Source organism: Oncorhynchus clarkii, chromosome 27 (genome assembly GCF_045791955.1).
Source record: "Oncorhynchus clarkii lewisi isolate Uvic-CL-2024 chromosome 27, UVic_Ocla_1.0, whole genome shotgun sequence".
NCBI classification, from domain to species: Eukaryota; Metazoa; Chordata; class Actinopteri; order Salmoniformes; family Salmonidae; genus Oncorhynchus; species Oncorhynchus clarkii.
The window spans coordinates 11,449,059-11,470,824 of NC_092173.1; the positions used below are offsets into that span (position 1 = coordinate 11,449,059).

At 44.5% G+C, this 21,766-nt stretch overlaps 1 protein-coding gene and 1 pseudogene across 1 annotated transcript in view; both read right to left on the bottom strand.

The window, feature by feature from the left end:
• Positions 1-1,765: 1,765 nt before the first annotated feature.
• Positions 1,766-5,600, bottom strand: LOC139385412 (endonuclease domain-containing 1 protein-like; annotated as a pseudogene).
• Positions 5,601-14,285: 8,685 nt separating this feature from the next.
• Positions 14,286-21,766, bottom strand: part of LOC139385632 (zinc finger protein neuro-d4-like) — a 75,110-nt gene continuing 67,629 nt past the window's right edge. Inside the window, exons 9-12 of the mRNA XM_071130862.1 lie at positions 16,195-16,314; positions 15,905-16,017; positions 14,794-14,875; positions 14,286-14,437 (exon numbers count right to left, since the gene is read on the bottom strand). Of these exons, the coding sequence (XP_070986963.1) occupies positions 14,367-14,437; positions 14,794-14,875; positions 15,905-16,017; positions 16,195-16,314 (386 nt within the window). The 3' untranslated portion in view covers positions 14,286-14,366. The remainder of the gene's footprint in view (positions 14,438-14,793; positions 14,876-15,904; positions 16,018-16,194; positions 16,315-21,766) is intronic.

Sequence of the window (21,766 nt, forward strand, 5' to 3'; positions counted from 1 at the left end):
GAGAACAAGTATTTGATACACTGCCAATTTTGCAGGTTTTCCTACTTACAAAGCATGTCATTTTTATCATAGGTGCACTTCAACTGTGAGAGACGGAATCTAAAACAAAAATCCAGAAAATCACATTGTATGATTTTTAAGTAATTAATTTGCATTTTATTGCATGACATAAGTATTTGATCACCTACCAACCAGTAAGAATTCCGGCTCTCACAGACCTGTTAGTTGTTGTTCTTTAAGAAGCCCTCCTGTTCTCCACTCATTACCTGTATTAACTGCACCTGTTTGAACTCCTACATGTATAAAAGACACCTGTACACACACTCAATCAAACAGACTCCAACCTCTCCACAATGGCCAAGACCAGAGAGCTGTGTAAGGACATCAGGGTTACAATTGTAGACCTGGACAAGGCTGGGATGGGCTACTGGACAATAGGCAAGCAGCTTGGTGAGAAGGCAGCAACTGTTGGCGCAATTATTAGAAAATGGAAGAAGTTCAAGATGACGGTCAATCACCCTCGGTCTGGGGCTCCATGCAAGATCTCACCTCGCGGGGCATCAATGATCACAAGGAAGGTGAGGGATCAGCCCAGAACTACACGGCAGGACCTGATCAATGACCTGAAGAGAGCTGGGACCACAGTCTCAAAGAAAACCATTAGTAACACACTACGCCGTCATGGATTCAAATCCTGCAGCGCACTCAAAGTCACCATGCTCAAGCCAGCGCATGTCCAGGCCCGTCTGAAGTTTGCCAATGACCATCTGGATGATCCAGAGGAGGAATGGGAGAAGGTCATGTGCTGATGAGACAAAAATAGAGCTTTTTGGTCTAAACTCCACTCGCGGTGTTTGGAGGAAGATGAAGGATGAGTACAACCCCAAGAACGCCATCCAAACCGTGAAGCATGGAGGTGGAAACATCATTCTTTGGGGATGCTTTTCTGCAAAGGGGACAGGACGACTGCACCGTATTGAGGGGAGGATGGATGGGGCCATGTATCGCGAGATCTTGGCCAACCAACTCCTTCCCTCAGTAAGAGCATTGAAGATGGGTCGTGGCTGGGTCTTCCAGCATGACAACGAGCCGAAACACACAGCCAGGGCAACTAAGGAGTGGCTCCGTAAGAATCATCTCAAGGTCCTGGAGTGGCCTAGCCAGTCTCCAGACCTGAACCCAATAGAAAATCTTTGGAGGGAGCTGAAAGTCCGTATTGCCCAGCGACAGCCCCGAAACCTGAAGGATCTGGAAAAGGTCTGTATGGAGGAGTGGGCCAAAATCCCTGCTGCAGTGTGTGCAAACCTGGTCAAGAACTACAGGAAACGTATGATCTCTGTAATTGCAAACAAAGTTTTCTGTACCAAATATTAAGTTCTGCTTTTCTGATGTATCATATACTTATGTCATGCAATAAAATGCAAATTAATTACTTAAAAATCATACAATGTGATTTTCTGGATTTTTGTTTTAGATTCCATCTCTCACAGTTGAAGTGTACCAATGATAAAAAATTACAGACCTCTACATGCTTTGTAAGTAGGAAAACCTGCAAAATCGGCAGTGTATCAAATACTTGTTCTTCCCACTGTATAAAGAATAATAAATCTCTCCAAACATAGTTCTTTATTCATTCACTGTAGTTCATAATTACATTTTCACAGTAGGAAGCAGGACTTGGCTGAAGGACTGGTACTGGTATGTGAAGTAGTTTTAGCTCACTTCGCCACTGTCAAATCATGAATAGAAACGCATGAGTGGGATACTACTTCTCCGTCACTGCTTGGCAGTTGTTGTGAAACAAGTCCCCTGTTTAGAGTACTGCTGTAGGAAAACGTTCAGCTCCAGCAGTGAGCGCTGGTCCACTCAGTTCTGCTCAGTGTTGAGGGTGGTGGCGCCACCGCTATGGACAGGCTCACTGTTGTTGTCCACACAGCAGTAGGCGTTCCTGATGTACTCTGGGATGTTGACGCGTCGGATGTTGTCATTGACAATCCAGTTGTCTGTGGAGGGGATGGCGCCCACCAGCACGTAGGCCTGGGCGCACTGGGCCTTGAACAGGTCGGTGAGCTGGGACTCGTGGCGGGCCCAGGCGTTCTGGTTGAGCTTGGGGTTCTGGGGCACCAAGTTGGTCAGGGTGAAGGTGGCGTTACGACTGGGGGGGAAAAGGAAGTGGGTGACCGTGTGAGATTAAGAAGAGAGGAAAAAGGAGAGATAGATTGTAGGTTCAAGCAATTTGTCAGAGTGGGTGTAGTCCTCGTTGAGCGCCTTTCTCTCACCCAGGTAAACCCCAGGGTGATCTTTCCCCAGCCAGTACCCATCCTTCATCTCTCCACCCCACGGGCTGGGATTGAAAATAAACTGCTGTTACAACCCAAAGTTTTAGATCAATTCAAACAGAAAATATCATTTGTCTTGAAGCATTTTTAGGCATCTCAGTTTATTTCGATGTTTTTTCCCCCAATTTATTTAGGCAACAATCTGCCTCCGTATCGTACAACACAGGACACAACAAATATGATGATCTAGAGCAGGGGTGTCAAAGTCAAATGGACGGAGGGCCAAATAAAAAAATCAGCTACAAGACGAGGGCCGGACTGTTCGAATGTTCATTGAAAAATTTTTAAATGACGCATATAGTCTAGTGAACCTAATTGAACCTACTGAAAACCTAACAAATATATTACAATATGATCAGATAAATAAAGCAATATTTTCTTATGGCTCTGTCAGTAATCTTTAATTTTCAACAGACACAAAAGACAAATTTCCTTTATATAAATATCCCCATAACATGAACATTAAATGAAAGAAACCGGTATTCAAGGCACCATCAGTAGACTATATTTTCTATTTTAGCAAAAGTGGGCTAAATTTACTTCAAAGAAAAAACAATAATAGCAATTTTCTATCATCCACTCAACTGAAATATTTTTAAAATATAATTGGATTGAAATACAAAAAAATAAAGTGCAAAAATCTATTAATCAAAAACAACACTTTGTTTAAGGAGAAGTAACATGCAGTGAAAACAAATATTAAATTTTAACTTTTAAACTTGAACTGAGTAAAAACTCTAAATATGTGATTGCACAGTAATGTTCACTTGTTTGAGGTTGAGGGTGATACTTGGTGGTGTCCCATCTTTTCCACAAGTTCATCAATGTTCGGGGTAAGGCTCTGAGCTGAAGAAATCCTCAGAATTGAGTGGAGGTGTTCAGCAGTAAGTCGACTTCTGTGTGATGTTTTGTTCAGGTTCATCAAAGAAAACAGTTGTTCACACAGGTATGTGCTGCCAAACATAGACAACGTTTGAGCAGCCTGGATGCGCAGCTGGGGCATTGTGCCGGGGAGGAAACTGGCGAACTCTGCAGCACCCACTGCCGCATATTTTGCCCTCAGTGCATCATTGCATTGGAGGTCAATCAACTCCATTTGGAGGTTTGGTGGTGAGCTTTCCACGTCAACAGCAAATGGGTTACCGAGCAGTTCCAACCTGCTTTTTTGTGCTTCAAAGTCAGCAAATCGGCGTCGAAAGTCAGCGGCAAGCATACCTATTTTATCAGCCAACTGTGTGCTCGGGAACGCACTGGTAGAGAGCTTCTCTTTCATGGTCTGGCAGCTGGGAAAGTGGCTCAAATTTTCTTTCCGCATCTGCGTCTCCCACAGAGTCAGTTTGGTTTTAAATGCCTTCACTGTACTGTACATATCAGAGATGACACGATCCCGACCCTGCAGCTGCAAGTTTATTGCATTCAGATGACTCGTAATGTCACACAGAAAAGCCATTTCACACAGAAACATTTCGTCTCGGAGTTGTGTTGTGTCTTTCCCTTTGCTGTCCAAGAACAGACAAATCTCCTCACGAAGCTCGAAACATCTTTGAAGCACCTTTCCCTGGCTTAGCCATCGCACCTCTGTGTGATAAGGCAAATCACCATGCTCCGTTTCTAACTCCGTCAGAAATGCCTTGAACTGGCGGTGATTCAAACCTTTGGCTCTGATAAAGTTAACTGTGCGCGTGATGATGCTCATTACATGCTCCATTTTCAAGGCTTTACCGCACAACGCTTCCTGGTGTATGATACAATGATAAGCTGTCAGCTCACCTGTCGCGTTTTCCTCTTGCATCTTTTCCCGTATCTTCGCCACCAGTCCGCTCCTGTGTCCACACATCGCAGGTGCTCCGTCGGTTGTCAAACCCACGAGTTTTTCCCAAGGCAGCTCCATCTCATTTACACATCTTGACACCTCTTCATACAAATCATGCCCCGTAGTTGTGCCATGCATAGGACGTAAAGCCAAAAACTCCTCTGTCACGCTTAGGTTGGAGTCCACTCCGCGGATGAAAATTGACAACTGGGCAATGTCAGAAATGTCGGTGCTCTCATCCACAGCCAAGGAATATGCAATAAAATCTTTTCCCTTTTTCACAAGCTGCTCTTTTAGATTGATGGACAACTGGTCTACTCTCTCGGCAATGGTGTTTCTGCTCAGACTCACATTTAAAAAGAGTTGCCTTTTTTCTGGGCAAACTTCGTCACAAACTTTAATCATGCAGTTTTTGATGAAATCCCCCTCCGTAAATGGCCGGGCTGATTTAGCGATCTCTTCTGCCAAAATAAAACTGGCCTTGACAGCAGCCTGGCCTTGTGATTTGGCTTTTTTGAACAGAGCCTGTCGAGATTTGAGGCCTCGTTTTAATTCCTCTGCCTTTTGTAGCCTTTGTTCCATGTCCATATTCTTGTTTTTGTCCGCGTGTTTCGTTTCATAATGTCGTCTCAGATTATACTCTTTCAGTACCGCCACACTTTCTCCACACAGAAGACACACAGGTTTTCCAGCTACCTTCGTGAACATATACTCCGACTCCCACCTTGTTTGAAACCCCCGGTTCTCAGTATCCACCTTCCGTTTTGCCATTTTTGATGGGTATCTGAAAGTTAATTTTACTGTGATGCTGACGACTGCTGTGCCAATAAATATTGAAATGAAGCAGCCTACTGCTCGGTGCGTCACCTTTGCATTGTGGGAAATGTAGTATTGGTGCGTGTAAAAGATCTGCGGGCTGCCGGCTTGCTGCGGGCCGGTTCTAATAATAAATCAAGATCATCCCAGGGGCCGTAAAAAACCTTCTTGCGGGCCGGATGTGGCCCGCGGGCCTTGACTCTGACATATGTGATCTAGAGCCTTTTTCAATTTGTGTCACCAACATAGAGTTATTGATGTGAGTTGTTGAGGAGACCGTCCTATGGCATGTCTGTTTCTAGCCACAGACACATCTGCCCTGTTCTCATGACCCACCTGTGGCTCCACAAACCAGCGTTTCTCCCTGCCTCCTCCGTTGCTGGGCTGGAAGCGTTAGGCTGAATACACAGCAATGCGGTGGTTGGTGTCGTACAGCGTGGCAAAGTGGTACCTGTTGTAGAAGCGCTGGCACAGGCGGGCAGCACCGGGGGAGTCAGCGCCCCAGCCTAGTACCTTCCCTGGTAAAAATACTCCACACACTCTGGGATGTCCTCGAAGTTGGCCATCACATCCCCCTCAACAAGGGACAGGGTTCCAGCCAGGAATACAGACAGGGCTATTGGGATCGGCATCATTGGATGGGACGTTCCTACTTCCTAGTTGATTGCTTTCTCCTCGTGTTCTCTGGTCACGACTTGCTGTCTTCCCACTCACCTGTCCTGCACCAAGCTATGCCTCTGAAGCAGAGCCCAATGGTTGAACCCGTATAGCCTGTTTAACCAGCAGGTCACAGTGTCTGGGTAGATCCAAATGTACATGGTTCTCTCAGGTGGTGTTACATAGACCAGCTGTTCTGCTTTTGATGAAACCAAGATTGAACACTTTGGCCTGAATGCCAAGCGTCACATCTGGAGGAAACCTGGCACCATCCCTATGGTAAAGCATGGTGGTGGCAGGGTCATGCTATGGGGATGTTTTACAGTGGCAGGGACTAGAAGAATAGCCAGGATTGAGGCAAATATGAACAGAGCGAAGTACAGAGAGATCCTTGATGAAAACCTGCTCCAAAGCACTTAGGACCTCAGACTGGGGCGAAGGTTCACCTTCCAACAGGACAACAACACTAAGCACACAGCCAAGACAACACAGGAGTGGCTTCGGGGCAAGTCTCTGAATGTCCTTGAGTGGCCCAGCAAGAGCCTGGACTTGAACCTGATCTAACATCTCTGGAGAGATCTGAAAATAGCAGTGCAGCAACGCTCACCATCCAACCTGACAGAGCTTGAGAGGATCTGCAGAGAGAAATGGGAGTAACTCCCAAAATACTAGTGTGCCAAGCTTGCAGCATCATGCCGAAGAAAACTCGAGCCTATAATCACTGCCAAAGGTGCTTTAACAAAGTACTGTGTAAAGGGTCTGAATACCTACCTGTATGTAAATGTGATATTTCCGTTTTTCTTTGTATACATTTGCAAACATTTTGAAAAACCTGTTTCTGCTTTGTCGTTATGGGGTATTGTGTGTAGATTGATGAGGAAATAAATCAAATTTAATCAATTTTAGAATAAGGCTGTAACGTAACAATGTGGAAAAAGTCAAGGGGTCTGAATACTTTCTGAATGCACTGTATGTAAAGTCTAGTAAATGCGTGTGTGTATGGTCAGTGCAGATAGTTCTGGTAACATTAATTTACATTTTAGTTGACATTTTTAAATCCGAAAAATGATAGAGCAATGTGCAGTACCAGTCAAAAGTGTGCAAACACCTACTTATTTTTTATTATTTTCTTCATTGTAGAATAATAGTGAAGAAACATATGGAATCATGTAGTAACCAAAAAAGTGTTAAACAAATAAAAATATACTTTATATTTGAGATTCTTCAAAGTAGCCTTGATTGCCTTGATGACAGCTTTGCACACTCGTGGCATTCTCTCAACCAGCTTCACCTGGAAGGCTTTTCCAACAGTCTTGAAGGAGTTCCCACATAAGCTGAGCACTTGTTGGCAACTTTTCCTTCACTCTGAATTCCAACTCATCCCAAACCATCTCAATTGGGTTGAGGTTGAGTGATTGTGGAGGCAAGATAATCTGATGCAGCACTCCATCACTCTCCTTCTTGATCAAATAGCTCTTACACAGCCTTAAGGTTTGTTGGTTCATTGTCCTGTTGAAAAACAAATGATAGTCCCACTAAGAGCAACCAGATGGGATGGCGTATCGCCGCAGAATGCTCTAGTCGCCATAATGCTTAAGTGTGCCTTGGATTCTAAATAAATCACAATGTCACCAGCAAAGCACCCTCACACCTCCTCCATGCTTCACGGTGGGAACCACACATGCGGAGATCATCATTTCACCTACTCTGCGTCTTGCAAAGACACAGTACCAAAAATCTCACATTTGGACTCATCAGACCAAAAGACAGATTTCCACCGGTCTAATGTCCATTGCTCGTGTTTCTTGGCCCAAGCAAGTCTCTTCTTCTTATTGATGTCCTTTAGTAGTGGTTTCTTTGAAGAAATTAAACCATGAAGGCCATACATTTAGCAAGTCAGTTAAGAACACATTCTTATTTACAATGACGGCCTACACGGGCCAAACCCAGATGATGCTGGGCCAATTGTACGCCACCCTATGGGACTCCCAATCACAGCCAGTTGTGATACAGACTGTAATCGAAACAGGGTGCCTGTAGTGACACCTCTAGCACTGAGATGAAGTGCCTTAGATTGCTGCGCCACTCGGAAGCCCCACAAGATGTTGAGATGTGTCTGTTACTTGAACTCTGTGAAGCATTTATTATGGCTGCAATTTCTGAGGCTGGTAACTCTAATGAACTTATCCTCTGCAGCAGAGGTTACTCTGGGTCTTCCTTTCCTGTGGTGGTCCTCATGAAAGACAGTTTCATCATAGCACTTGATGGTTTTTGCGACTGCACTTGAAGAAACTTTAAAAGTTCTTGACATTTTCCGTATTGACTGACCTTCATCTCTTAAAGTAATGATGGACTGTCGTTTCTCTTTGCTTATTCGAGCTGTTCTTGCCATAATATGGACTTGGTCTTTTACCAAATAGAGTTATCTTCTGTATACCACACCTACCTTGTCACAACACAACTGGTTGGCATACCTGTTAATTGAAATGCATTCCAGGTGACTACCTCATGAAGCTGGTTGAAAGAATGCCAAGAGTGTGCGAAACTGTCATCAAGGCAAAGGGTGGTTACTTTGAAGAATCTCAAATATAAAATATATTTAGAATTTTGGTTAGTACATGATTCCATACGTGTTATTTCATAGTTTTGATGTCTTCACTATTATTCTACCATGTAGAAATTAGTAAAAATAAAGAAAAACCCTTGAATGAGTAGGTGTGTCCAAACTTTTGACTGGTACTGTACATTTTTATGTTCAAACTTCTAAATGACACACACATTTCTCCTTCACATGTCAATCTTATGGTAGAGCTTCTATGAATCATAGTTGGTGTAGTCAAAGTCAGTGGCTAAGTCTTGGTTGTATAACTCGTTTCGTGTTGGTTTCCCAGGCAAGAGTAAACCTGGCTCGATTCCTGGTCTGGTCTCACCCTCTTGGCACACGCATTCGCCCAGAAACCCTAAGAGGCATGAGGGGAAAATACTGCCGATCAGATTACAGATATCAAAAGTGTGAAACAAGGGATTTAACCAGGCATGGTTTTTCCACAACAATAGGCCTATGAGGAGACTTACATCAAGTAAATAATTTGACTATAACCTTGTTCATTCAGATCTACAGTATACAGTACAGTCTTAGATTTCTCATGTATAGTAAGTACTTTGCTTTGGCCTCGCACTCTCATCTTTCATATCAATCATTCACACCATGTTGCATTCAAAGTGGTAGCTGGCTGTCAAATTGTGTTGCCCCATTCACACCGACACAGTATATTGTAATGTTGGTTGGTGCTGCTCTTAAAGTCTGCCACTAGATGTCAGGTTTGTATCAGGTGTTTGGGATGTAAACAGGGAGGCCTGGCTACTGTATATGTCCCATGGTCCTCATGGAACAACATTCCAGAATGCAGGCAGTAGCAGTACCAATTTTTACCCAGTATACATTTATCCAGTAGACATTGTTGTACAATTGAAATGTGCTACATCTCAAAATGTAGAATTATTGTCTCGAGAATTGGTTTTCCGGGAAGGCAAGAGCACGGAACACACAGGCTGATTTTTTTCCAGGCATTCATTTGTGGCTATTAAACATGAGTGACACGTGAACACAATTAAGTGAAATAATGACAACTGTTTCTAAGGCCCAGTCATTCATTTGTCAAGGCTGCATTACTGGATGTGAATAGACGTTCCTGGACTTACAGGCACACGTGCCTACATTGACATTAATCCTGGTCACTCAATTGATTGGCCCATTTGTTTTTAATTGCTTGTTACTAATCACATGGATTATGGGTAAATAATGCTTATGGATCAGACAGGTTGTTACTTTAATAGTTGTCTGTCTGGATGCCAATGGTGTGTTCAGAAGTGCTGCTTTCCTAGTTAGTTGCAAGCCGTTGTTGTGTATACTGTGTAATAAAATGTGTGTATAGTTTTAAGTGTGTAGCATGTGAGTGATGCAGTACTGGCCCACTGACTGTATCTGAACTGTGCTTAGTGTTCTAAATCTTGAGCCCTTTCCACAAATTGTCATCTATCTACCTTTCTGGTAGGCTACTGCTGGACCGACAGTGGACTATAGCTGGACTGAGGAAATCATTCAGAGCACAGTCTAAGGTCCTAATGGCCCAATGACTTGAGGAGACAAAAGGTCAGACTGCATCCCAGGCTATTCTTTAAGCCTTAGACTAGACTAGACTAGACAAGACAGACTCACTCACTCACTCACTCACTCAAATAGGTAGCCTACATTTAGGTACCCCCATCACCCAATCACTCCCTTCATTTCTCAACATCAATTAATTTAAGATGTATTCATACATTTCCAATATATTTATGTATGAGTCCCTCCCTCCCTCCCACTGTAATCCATCAATGTTCCATCATCCATCATGCAAACAGCCCTAGAGTTACCATGGCAACCACCATGGGCCCAGCTATGCGCAGCTCTTCTCTGGTTGGCTGGCACAGAGGCAGTCTGAGCCTGTCTGGTAGATGTGGTAATTGGCTGGGAGTCTCACCCCCCCCCCCCCATCCACTTCACATACAGATACACACAAACACAAAACACGCATACAGTACTATAAACACACCAACACAATCCACATAAGCTTCACAGACATCCTTGGAAATGGAAGAGGGAGACAAGGGGTCAGAATAACGTGGGCAGGAAGAGAGGTGGGAGTAGACTAGTAGTAGTCTCTTGTTTGTTGGATGGCCGGGGGGGGGGGGGGGTATACAGAATTTGGGATAAGGTGGAAGTGGGAATTTTGCCAAGAAATGGATGGAAGAATATATATTTTTTAAAATATAAATTTTCCCCAAGAAAAAAAAGTGTGCACTAGCGATGATTCTGGCTTCTGGAAGGTGAAGAATGGAATTCAGGATTTGTTCAGCCAGGTCTCTCCAGGACTACAGTATGATAGATGCCTATTCTCCAATCTATCCCATACAAACATTATAGCTCAAAGAGAACCTGTTTACTTTCAAGCCATACGAGGTTCAAGTAATGCAATCATACTGTGGTAGATCATTATATTTTTGGGAGAAAAGTGCCCACCTGGGTTTATGGATCCAAGCTCCAAACCATCTATTGTAAATAGCGTATTTATGATACTTAAAACATAATGGATGAATTTTCAGCTTTTCACATTTTCTTCAGAAATACACAAACATTGCTAAATTGGTGGGTGTTCAGAAGCTCCACACAGACACACACCACAGCAGACGGTTTCAGGAGTTACAACTTTTAATAATGATTGTTTGTAAATGAAAAAAGGAGTCAGGAGAGAAAAATTTGGGAAAATTGTGTGCCTGGAGAAAGACAAGATGAATTTACAGTGAATGAATGACAGCTATGCAGTTGCAGTCAATATTTCAAAGCGTTCCCAGGTAGGTAGGAGACAGCAGAGAAGGAAAAAAACAACCCACGTGTCCAGGAAGATTTGATCTCCATCAGGTTAAATACGAACAAATTCATTTTATCCAGTGTTTCTTTTTTTCCAACAGACAGTTACAAGAAAGGAAAATGTGCACACACTCACACAGGAATTTATTATTTGGGGAATAAGAAGTGCAAGCAAGATCACAGCACGACAATTTACAAGAGGGCCAAAATCCTGCTTCGTTTGAGGACTGGCCAATATTCTTCTTTCCCTTCTGATCCTACCCCCAGTCTAAAGATGGGGAGCGAGGTCAAAGGTCATATCTGAGCTTGAGTCACTCCTCTTTCCGCAACTGCATCTTTTCAGACAGTACAATCAATGTAGTTTGACCACCCCATCCTCATAAGTGCCAGGAATAAATTCAGAAGGCTTATCAGTAAACACTTTCAGATCAGCTCACCTCACTCACACAGAATCACAAGTCATCATCCGGCTATTACCTCAGTACTGGCTCTGAACACAACTCTGATTGGATATTGGTGGGACACTTAAAAGGATGAAAGAGTAATGTGGTGAAGGTTTTCACATTGTCTTTTGAAGAGCCTGTCCATTAAAAGGTGAAGAGTTTAATTATTGAACGATTCACCGCTAGGACACAATCTATTATGACACATTGCACTTATCACAATCAAGGGGCCCAAAATTCAGTAGAATAACATTCTGTCACTTTGGCCCGATACCAGATCTGTTCTCCAAGGGTCATTGTCATGCGACAGCACAAACAGATCTGGGATCAGGCTACTGTCACTCGGGACCAACGACGGTAGCGAGTACTGTGGCTTCAGCAGTACCCATTCTAGCGGAGTACACTAGTGTTGACTGTGTCATGGAGAGGAAGTTTGAAAAATAATAACCGTCTTTTCACTGTGTTTGTTTGTTTTTCGAGGACCTCATTATGAGTTTAAAGAGACTGTGTGCATCCCAAATGGGACCCTATTCCCTATGTGAATACTTTTCACCAGAGCCCTATGGCCACTGTAGTGCACCATAAAGGGTGTCATTTGGAACGGAACCACTGACAGACAGACAGCGCCTTCAAGTCCGCCTGAGTGTCTCTCCCTCTCTCTCTCACACACATAGCCACACACACGTACACACACATGCCAAACAAACAAACACACTGTGCAAAATGTTTGAAGTAGAAAAACACAGACATAAACAAATAAGAGAACATTACTGAGAGAGAAGAGGTGAAAACATCCCTAGTTATTCGAGAAAAATAAATAAAGTAGATATCAAAATATGAAATCATGAGAATTTCTGGTATCACACATGCCTAAATGATGGTACATACATTTTGGGTAGCACAGGTAGTAACATTTCCCCCCAATATGGCTGTGTGTGTTGGATCATACCATAGTAGAATATAAACACATACATTTGAGGAGTAGAGACATTACAAATATGGAGGCAAATGGGACATCCACTTTTAAGTGCATTTAAATAGACACAAATTGTATTTTTGAGTTCCTATTTCGATATGCACTGAGACGGTGAATTATGAAATGGCAATTAGTCTTTATGATAAACAGAGAGAGTGACAATCTATTTACAGCAACATGTTTTCCAACTTAAAGCTCTAGGAAGAGTAGGAGGGATCATTGGACCAATCAAAGTTGCAGCCTCATACAATAGTCCAGTCAGATAGGCCACTAGGGGAGGGGACTTTGGGTTGAAAAAAGACTTGTCTCAGTGCAAGCGCACAAACTCACATGCTGGCATCCCAGTTAGTAGAAGTCCTCTGCTTTTAGCTTACTCTTTGAAAGCACATTATATTACAAGTTCCTAGCACACAAAGCAGTCTTGCAGATAGTAAAGAGCTCAATTCTACTAGTTTTGATGACTTTCCACAAAAATGAGTTATCCTTTGAGAAAAAACAAGGGCTCGGAAGAGAGAAACGGCGCAAGCTGGCTTGAATTCGTTTGGTCCAACAGAAAACATAATACAGTAAGTCATGGTGGTGTTTCTAGGAATCAGAATCATCAGAAGCCCCTCCCCTTCCTGCTCCCTGACCCTGCCATAGGTCCTGCCTAGCACCTGGTTGGCTACGGTTGGCTCTCATTTCCACGCAGTTTTAGGAGGGCACATTTGCCCTCACTCACACACGCATACACACGCACATATACAGATGGACACACACACACACACAACTTTACCCAAATGGGTCACAAACACATTATTGCGAATTAAGTGTGCTTTCTTAAATACATTTTATCCTTAAAATATCTTTAAAAACTATAATGTTAACACCATGCAAATAAAGTACCAAATAAAATGTAAAAAAAAACATTTGGGCCCTGTATTTTTGACAAGGCCAGACAGTAAAACCTGCATTGTCCACACTTAAAACATACCTACATTCTTGCTAAACACACAGACAAAATACACCAAGCTCCGCCAAAGTCCTAGCAGTCTCATGTTGGCTTTTTCAGTTGTTGTTTTGAAGGAAATTAAGGTAACCAGAGGTTCATAGTTGAGGAAAACCATTGCTCTAATTCATTATTTTTTTGGACACAAAATTTGATCTAAGTGGCTGATGACAGAGTGACGACCTCTCCACTCTCTCTCCTCTGCAAATGTCATAAAGCCACAACAGCTCTGCGCGATGGTATCAATCCCAGAATACTTCACTTTCAAAGGCCTTGAGTGGCAACTCCATGTTGGAGGAAGGGGGCGGGGCTGCAGCTGCTTTAAACCTAACGAGGATTCTGGTCGTCACTACGGCCTGCTTCTCCCTTTCTCTGTGTACTCTGCTGCCAGGGCCACAGACGAGTGTATGGGAGTGTATGGGAGTATAGGGCCACAGTGGCAGTTGATGCTCGTTAGGGCTCCTCTAAGGACCCTTCACAGGGGAGAGCATGCCTCTTGAGTGCCCTTGTGGGCTACTGATAAACAGCTCTTTGGAGGCAGACGGTAGAGGGACAGCAAGCCCCGGGGGGCAGCCCAGTTAGGCTATTGATGATCAGATGCTCCCCGCTGAGGCTGCTGGGATAGAAGGTGGTTCCTCATGGGCCAGAGGTGCCAGAGGTGGAGGGGACTCCAGGGGCAGGTGGCTGGGCCTCAGCAGGGGCAGACTGGGGGACACCTGGATGGAGCATGGTGCACCCTGGGATGTAGGTACTTCCATTGACGTTAAAACAGCTGGGGCTGGGAGACCTGATGACTGGAGAGGTGGACAGACGTCTGCTGTCGTTTCATAGAGGAGGAAAAACTGCAGGGCGTTGGGGGTGTCTTCTCAGATTGGAGTTGGTCCAGTTGTTATGTTTAGGGCGGGGGGGGGGTAACGTGGTAGATTAGGTCAGGGTGATGTAGGCCGAGGCCTTCTCTTTCAGCTGTCGCAGACACAGATGGCAACTCCAGCTCCCTGGAAGATCAACAGTTCACAAGTTCACTGGTTATTGGAAAGCCTAGGGATTAACCCTTGCAGAATAAATTACCACTGTAAACTGAATACTGATTGCGAGTGCATCACCACATACTGTGGTCAGGTAGTGTGATAGATTTGCAATCTCTTAGCCATGTCAACTTGACTTACGGATGACACAAGCATGCAGCACATGGCCTTTCCCCTTATAATGCATCTACTGTATAAGTGACATTATGAACCCAGCCATTGCATGGTCATCAACTACCGACAATATGCCGGCCTAGGTATACTATACAGTATTCTATAGGACTACACTAGGCCTATATCCTCCACATCTCCTGTAGTGTACCTACCCTCTGGGGGCTCCGCCATAGGGGGGCTCAGGCAGTACATATGGTAGCCTCTGTCACAGTCATCACAGAATAGTAACTGATCCTGGAACAAGGAAACACACAAACACAAATAATGTTATGACATTATCAATCAAATATAGGACATACTACACATAACTCACACAGGCCCAGATTTGCTACGCGTTTGTACTCGGTGCAAAGATTGCACCCATTTTTTTGCGTGTTATTAACCTTTACTAAGGAGGAGGAGAGTCCAGGCGAGTGTGTGTTGGGGTAAATGGAGAGTGGGATATGAACGCAACATGTAGTGTTGGTCCCATGTTTCATGAGCAGAAATAAAAGATCCCAGAAATGTTCCATACGCACGGAAAGCTTATTTCTCTCAAATGTTGTGCACAAATTGGTTTACAGCCCTGTTAGTGAGCATTTCACCTTTGCCAAGAAGCTGATTAAACAGCATGGTCATTACACAGGTGCACCTTGTGCTGGGGGCGATAAAAGGCCACTAACTTGGCATACTGACTGCAGGAATGTCCACCAGAGCTGTTGCCAGAAATGTTTTACTTCCCTACCATAGGGAAGAATTTGTTAGTACGTCCAACCGGCCTCACAACCGCAGACCACGTGCATGGCGTCATGTTGGTGAGCGGTTTGCTGGTGTCAACGTTGTGAACAGAGTTCCCCATGGTGGCGGTGGGGTTATGGTATGGGCAGGCATAAGCTACGAACACAATTGCATTTTATTGACGGCAATTTGAATGCACAGAGATACTGTGATGAGGAAACATTCCACAGGTCACAATCAACAGCCTGATCAACTCTATGCAAGGAGATGTGTCGCGCTGCATGAGGCAAATGGTGATTTTCTGATCCACGTGCCTACTTTTTAAAAATGTTCGGTGACCAACAGATACATATCTGTACTCCCAGTCATGTGACATCCATAGATTAGGGTCTAATGAATTTATTTCAATTGACTGATTTCCTCATATGAACTGTAACTCAGTAAAATCTTTGAAATTGTTGCACGTTGCATTTATATATATTTTCAGTATAGATGTTTTGGGAGTGTGAAGGGGCGTGTGTGTGTGTGAGTGCGTGTGGTGCTCACGTCATTCTCGGAGGTGCCACACAAGCTGCAGGACTTGCACTCGATACACTGCCAGCGGTAGGTCCGTACGGCTGCCGTCATGTTGACTGTGAACTGCAGGCAGGACGGGTGGCCTGGGGACACAGAGAGGGACATACACACTCTTCATGTTACACTTCGTCACCATCGCTGTCGTTGTCATCAAGTTGGGCTTGTTTCCACTACACCCACACATAATAACATCTGTGTCATAATGACACATTTAACACCAACTAAAACCGGTGTCCATAGGAGTGTCTGTCTGTCCGTACCTGAGCGTCCACAGTCGGCACAGGAGATGAGGTCCTCGGGACAGCCGGTCTTCTTGGAGCCGCCCAGGCAGAAGTCACAGTAGCCGTTAGGGATGACCGACCCATCTGCAGCTTTCTTAGCTGCAATCACACAGGTGGAAAGGTTACATACGATAGAGCTCTTTCCCTAACAAACGCTCTCCTACAGAAAAGCTGCATATTACTCTTATATTCTATGCTCTAGAATATAAGAGTAATCCAGCATTTCTATGAAGCTCCATTGAGCACAGACTCTATGGCTGTGGTCTGTGGTTACTGATGACCTGCTACTGAGGCTGGTGTAGAGCTGAGGACTCAACAGGCTTAGGACTAGACTGACGTAGGAGGAACATCGCAGGTTTGGAGAGGGAAAGAGGAAGAGAGAGAGAGAGAGAGAGAGACAGGGTGAGAGAGAGACAGGGTGAGAGAGAGACAGGGTGAGAGAGAGAGAGTAAGCAGAAACGAGTGAAAGCGGCAGAGACAGGAAACATAGAGTGAGACAGAGAATATGAGACTTCCAGCCAACCAGACTGCAGAGCGTCCCAGCTGGATAAAACCCCTCCTCCATATGTTGGTTTTGGTAAAGCAAGCAGCAGGCCAGCTGAAGCCGGGGACTCGCCAGCTCGTGCTCAACCAGGGAAGGGAGGAGTAAGACGGGAAGGGAACTCCACTGGGAGGCCCAGGGGTCTGTTAAATATTGTCAAAGGAACAGTGGGGGGCTGGGACAGACTTGCTGTGCATCAAGCGGCAGGTGCGCGGCGGGAAGCCATTTTAGAATAACCATTAATGGAGAGGAACGTTCCCCTGCATGCATCCTCTCTGTCTCACTGACTGCAGTCGATTGCATAATAACTTTAATAGCTCTGATCACGTAACCAGGACAGTGTATTTGTATGTGTCCTTTATTTCTGTATTAAGATGCAATGGACAGGAACATCACAATGACTCACCATCGTGCCATGTAAGACAGAAGAAGACAAACAGACAACAGTATACAGTAGACTAGACAAGCACACACAGGAATTCATTCCGAATACGCAAACACACACACAAACACACAAACACACACACAAACACACACACACACACACACACACACACACACACACACACACAAACACAAACACAAACAAACACACACACAAACACACACAGAGAATTCAGCAGCAGTCGGCATGGTGAAGTAATCAGTGGCTGTCTGGTGTGTGATTTGGAGAGCCAGGGCCCTCTCCAGCGAGGTTATTAATCTAGCCCAGGGTGGATTGTGGCTGGGGGAGGGTGGGGGGTGAGTAGGCGGGGGTGGAGCAGGGCGGAGGGGGGGGGGGATTGGGTTTTCTACTCCACAGGGTTGGTCAATAAACCCCAGAGGAAAAAAAAAACAGCTCTGATCAGGATGAGAAGAGAGGGGGGAGGAGAAAAGAGCAGAGGAGCTGTCCGTGGTACCAGCACAGCAGCCAGCCAGGCAGCTCTGTACTTTATTGTATAATGAGGGGCAGTAATGTACAGTGGAGTGGTACATTACGTACATTCAGAGGACTGTGGAAAGCATATCACTATCCCCACCTTCGTCTACAACACCTGCCACTTGGGCACTGAGCTATGTATGGACTATATACAACAGGTACATATAGTATGCATGTACAGTACAAGCATTAAAAACAAGGCAAAATAGGTTTATTAATGAAATACGTCACTTTGAGTAACGTTTTTCCTTTTTAAGCCTCTGGCCTTGTGAAAAAAACACACAGCCCTTCTTTATGTGTATTTTATTTCAACAGACTGCTGCTGACTGTGCTTTACCACAGTCCCTGGGGAGCAAAGCTGTATATGCACACACAATTACATACAACTATATGCCAAACGGCACATACTACAAACAGTGTTGCTCTGGGGCTCTGTGGACCGTGAGGCTGCGAGGACCCCTGAGAGTGAATCAGCAGGCCCTGACACATCTGTGTGTGAGAGTGCTGCCCGCTGGCCTGCCTGCTCAGAAAGGAAAGCCCATCGATGATTAATTGCCTGTGGCCATGCTTAAAGACTGAGACGCTAACCTGAGGTGGTACATCCTTAAGACAGACAGAGAGAAAAGAGAGATAGGGGGTGAAAGAGAAAGAGAAGGTGGAAGGGAGAGCGAGATAGCGAAGCGAGTGGCAGAGAGAGACATAGAGACATACAGACCAAACCAGACAGAGAGACACAGAAAACTGGCAGACAGAGACAAAGAACATGCGCGAGAGAGGTAGATAAAAATGATCACAAGTAGCACGTTCCTGAGGTTGTCAAGGGTGATACACACCTCCCTCCCTCCATCTCAACTCCAGCTCCACCTTTCCTGTAACACCCCGCCAATTACTGGGAGAATACAGGCAGAACAGCACACTTCACAGCTTTTAAGTGTGTCTCGGGGACCCACTGGGAATTAGGGGAGAGAGATGAATCCTCAAATACCCCCCTCATATCTCCCCACTCCCTTCCGTTCCCTTCTCTCGCTTTCTCTCCCCCTAACTCTCTCCCCTCTCTTCGTCTACCTCTCTCTCTCGCTCTCTCAGTATAATCCTCTCTACCTCTCTTCCTCTCCCCTCCGCCTCTCTCCATCCCCCTCTCTCTTCCTCTTTTCTGATCTCTCTCTCTCTCTCTCCTTTTTCTCTCCAACTCACTCTCCCTTTCTCACTCCCTCATTCTCAATACAGCCTGCTCCTGGAGTTTCCACAATCTCATTCCAGCACAATCCCTGGCCCTAAGAGCCATACCGCACTGGCTGGTCGATAAAGTGGCCACAGCCTTATCGAATTAACACTTCCGCCGGAATACCCACAAGCACCTGTTGCCTGGTCTCACTTTCTCTATGCTTCTCACTCTCCTCCACACTTTCATTCCTCCTTCTGCTCTCTCACCCATGTCTCTTCACTCTGTTTTCTGAGCACAAACCTATTCACACAGGTCCAAGCATGCAGTACAATGAGCTTAAACTCATACACCGGGCCAACAATTAGATAGCTTAGTTAGCTTAGTTAGTGTGGTTTTGCACCTGACAACAAAACAGGGTTTCACTAAAGCAATCCTACTAGTCTAGTGTTAACCAGTGATGATGCTGTCTATGATGTCACTGTGAACAAACCAGACCAACAGAAACACAGATCAGCTCCTAGCCTCACCTACACACCAACACACTGCCGTCCCCACAACACAAAACACATTGCAGCATGGCAGGGGAGCAAATGGAACAGAAGAGGAGAGAGGAAGAGCAGAACACAAAGAGGAGAGGGAAGTGAAGAAGTGGCTGCTGCTGTGTCAGAGCGTCAGTGTGAAAACACACACTCTGCACTCCTGTCGCCAGGCTGCTTAATGAGGGGAGCGCCACATCTAGACACACACACATACAGATACACACTGATATAATGTATACACACACTCACACACACAGATACAAATACACGCTTATATAATGTATACATACACTCACATTCACAGACAATACACGCACACATGCGCAAACACGCGCACAAGCACACACCGGAACATGTGCAAGTACACACTGAGACAAACACGCACGCACGAATACACACACGCACACACACACGCACGCACGCACGCACACACACACACACAGATTTATAGCCAGCATATCTTTGCATCATAACTTTTAAAGGCTCGTTCCACTCCCAACCCCCACCCTCTCTCTTTAGCGTGACGAATGAGAGTCCCTCTGCCCCCAATCCAGCCTTCGGTATCAGCTTTCATCCAATGCATACACACACTAGGGCTGTGACGGTCATGGAATTTTGGGTGACATTTTGGATGACAGCTATTGTTTTCTCACACATTTTCTCCTCTCCTCTGCTATACCCTATGAATGTCCCACCTACTTACTGGTGCAAGTCCCGTACTGTTTTTGATTGGGCTTATATATCATCAAATTCCTGACAAACGGGGTCATTTTAAGATATATTTGTATTCATCGATAAAGGTAAAAATAAAAGTAAATGTAAAAGCAAACGAGAACCTTCATGAAAGGCATCAGGTAAAAGTGAATTAATCCACGAATAAGAATATAATTCTACGGTGCCTTCGGAAAGTATTCAGACCCCTTGACTTTTTCCACATTTTGTTACGCTACAGCCTTATTCTAAAACGGATTCAATTGTTTGTTTTTTCATCAATCTACACACCATAATGACAAAGCAAAAACTGTTTTTTTTAGAAACGTTTGCAAATTTATATAAAAGAAAAGAATATTCACATAAAATTCAGACCCTTTACTCAGTACTTTGTTGAAGCGCCTTTGGAAGCATTAAAGCCTTGAGTCTTCTTGGGTATGATGCTACAAGCTTGAATGACCACGTTTTCATGAATTTAATGATATAATGGGGGAGGAAGGTATTGCCTAGGCAACTGAAGACTTGTTTGCTACAACACGTAGCTTATTTCAGCAAGGAGCAACAAAGTGTCATCATGTTGTAGTCCATGTTACGGCAGAAACAGACAACCGCCCGGCCGTCCAGTCTTCAGTCAGCTGTTCGTTACACCCCCCCAAAAAAAAAATGTTATGACGGTTATTTTATTTTCATGACGATCTTCATCCATAACCGTGGAGCTAACACACACACACAGACACACACACACACACACACACACACACACACACACACACACACACACACACACACACACACACACACACACACACAGAGAGACAATGGATTCAGTATTATGCAGGGAGAGTGACTGTGAGTCAGTCAGACGAAAAGTGTCAGTCACAGATGAGAAATCTCATGAGGTACCTTTCTTCTCTCACCCTGGCTGTGCTTCTCTCTTTCACAGAGGAAATTTGATTTTACTTCTGCAATCCGTCTATTGTCACACAAATACCTACACCATCTGTCCCCACCCCCTTCTTCAATTCTCTATCTCCCCCTCTTTATCTCTCTTTTAAACGCACACGCACACACACACACACACACGCGCATATACGCACGCGCACGCACACACACCAGCAAGACGCAATGCAATAACATGCTCGTTTCTCTTCCCTGTCCAGTCAGCAGGTTGCGTAAGTCCCAGTGCATTGTGGGTCTGAAACAGAATGACATTGCAAAGCGAGAGGACGGTGGAGATTTTGGTGCATAATAAAACTTGATCTATGGCTGCAGTGTAATCACACTGACCTGCACACTATGTCAGCCTCTGTGGCAGCATAAGAGGCTGCCTCTGTCTGTAGCAGATACACATACATAAACAGTACATACACACGTATTGGTATATATACACATACACACGTATGCATATACACACATACAGTGGGGCAAAAAAGTATTTAGTCAAAGTATTTAGCCAAATACTTATTTTCCACCATAATTTGCAAATAAATTCATAAAAAATCCTACAATGCGATTTTCTGGATTTTTTTCTCTCTCATTTTGTCTGTCATAGTTGAAGTGTACCTATGATGATAATTGCAGGCCTCTCATCTTTTTAAGTGGGAGAACTTGCACAATTGGTGGCTGACTAAATACTTTTTTGCCCCACTGTATATATTCACACACACACACACACA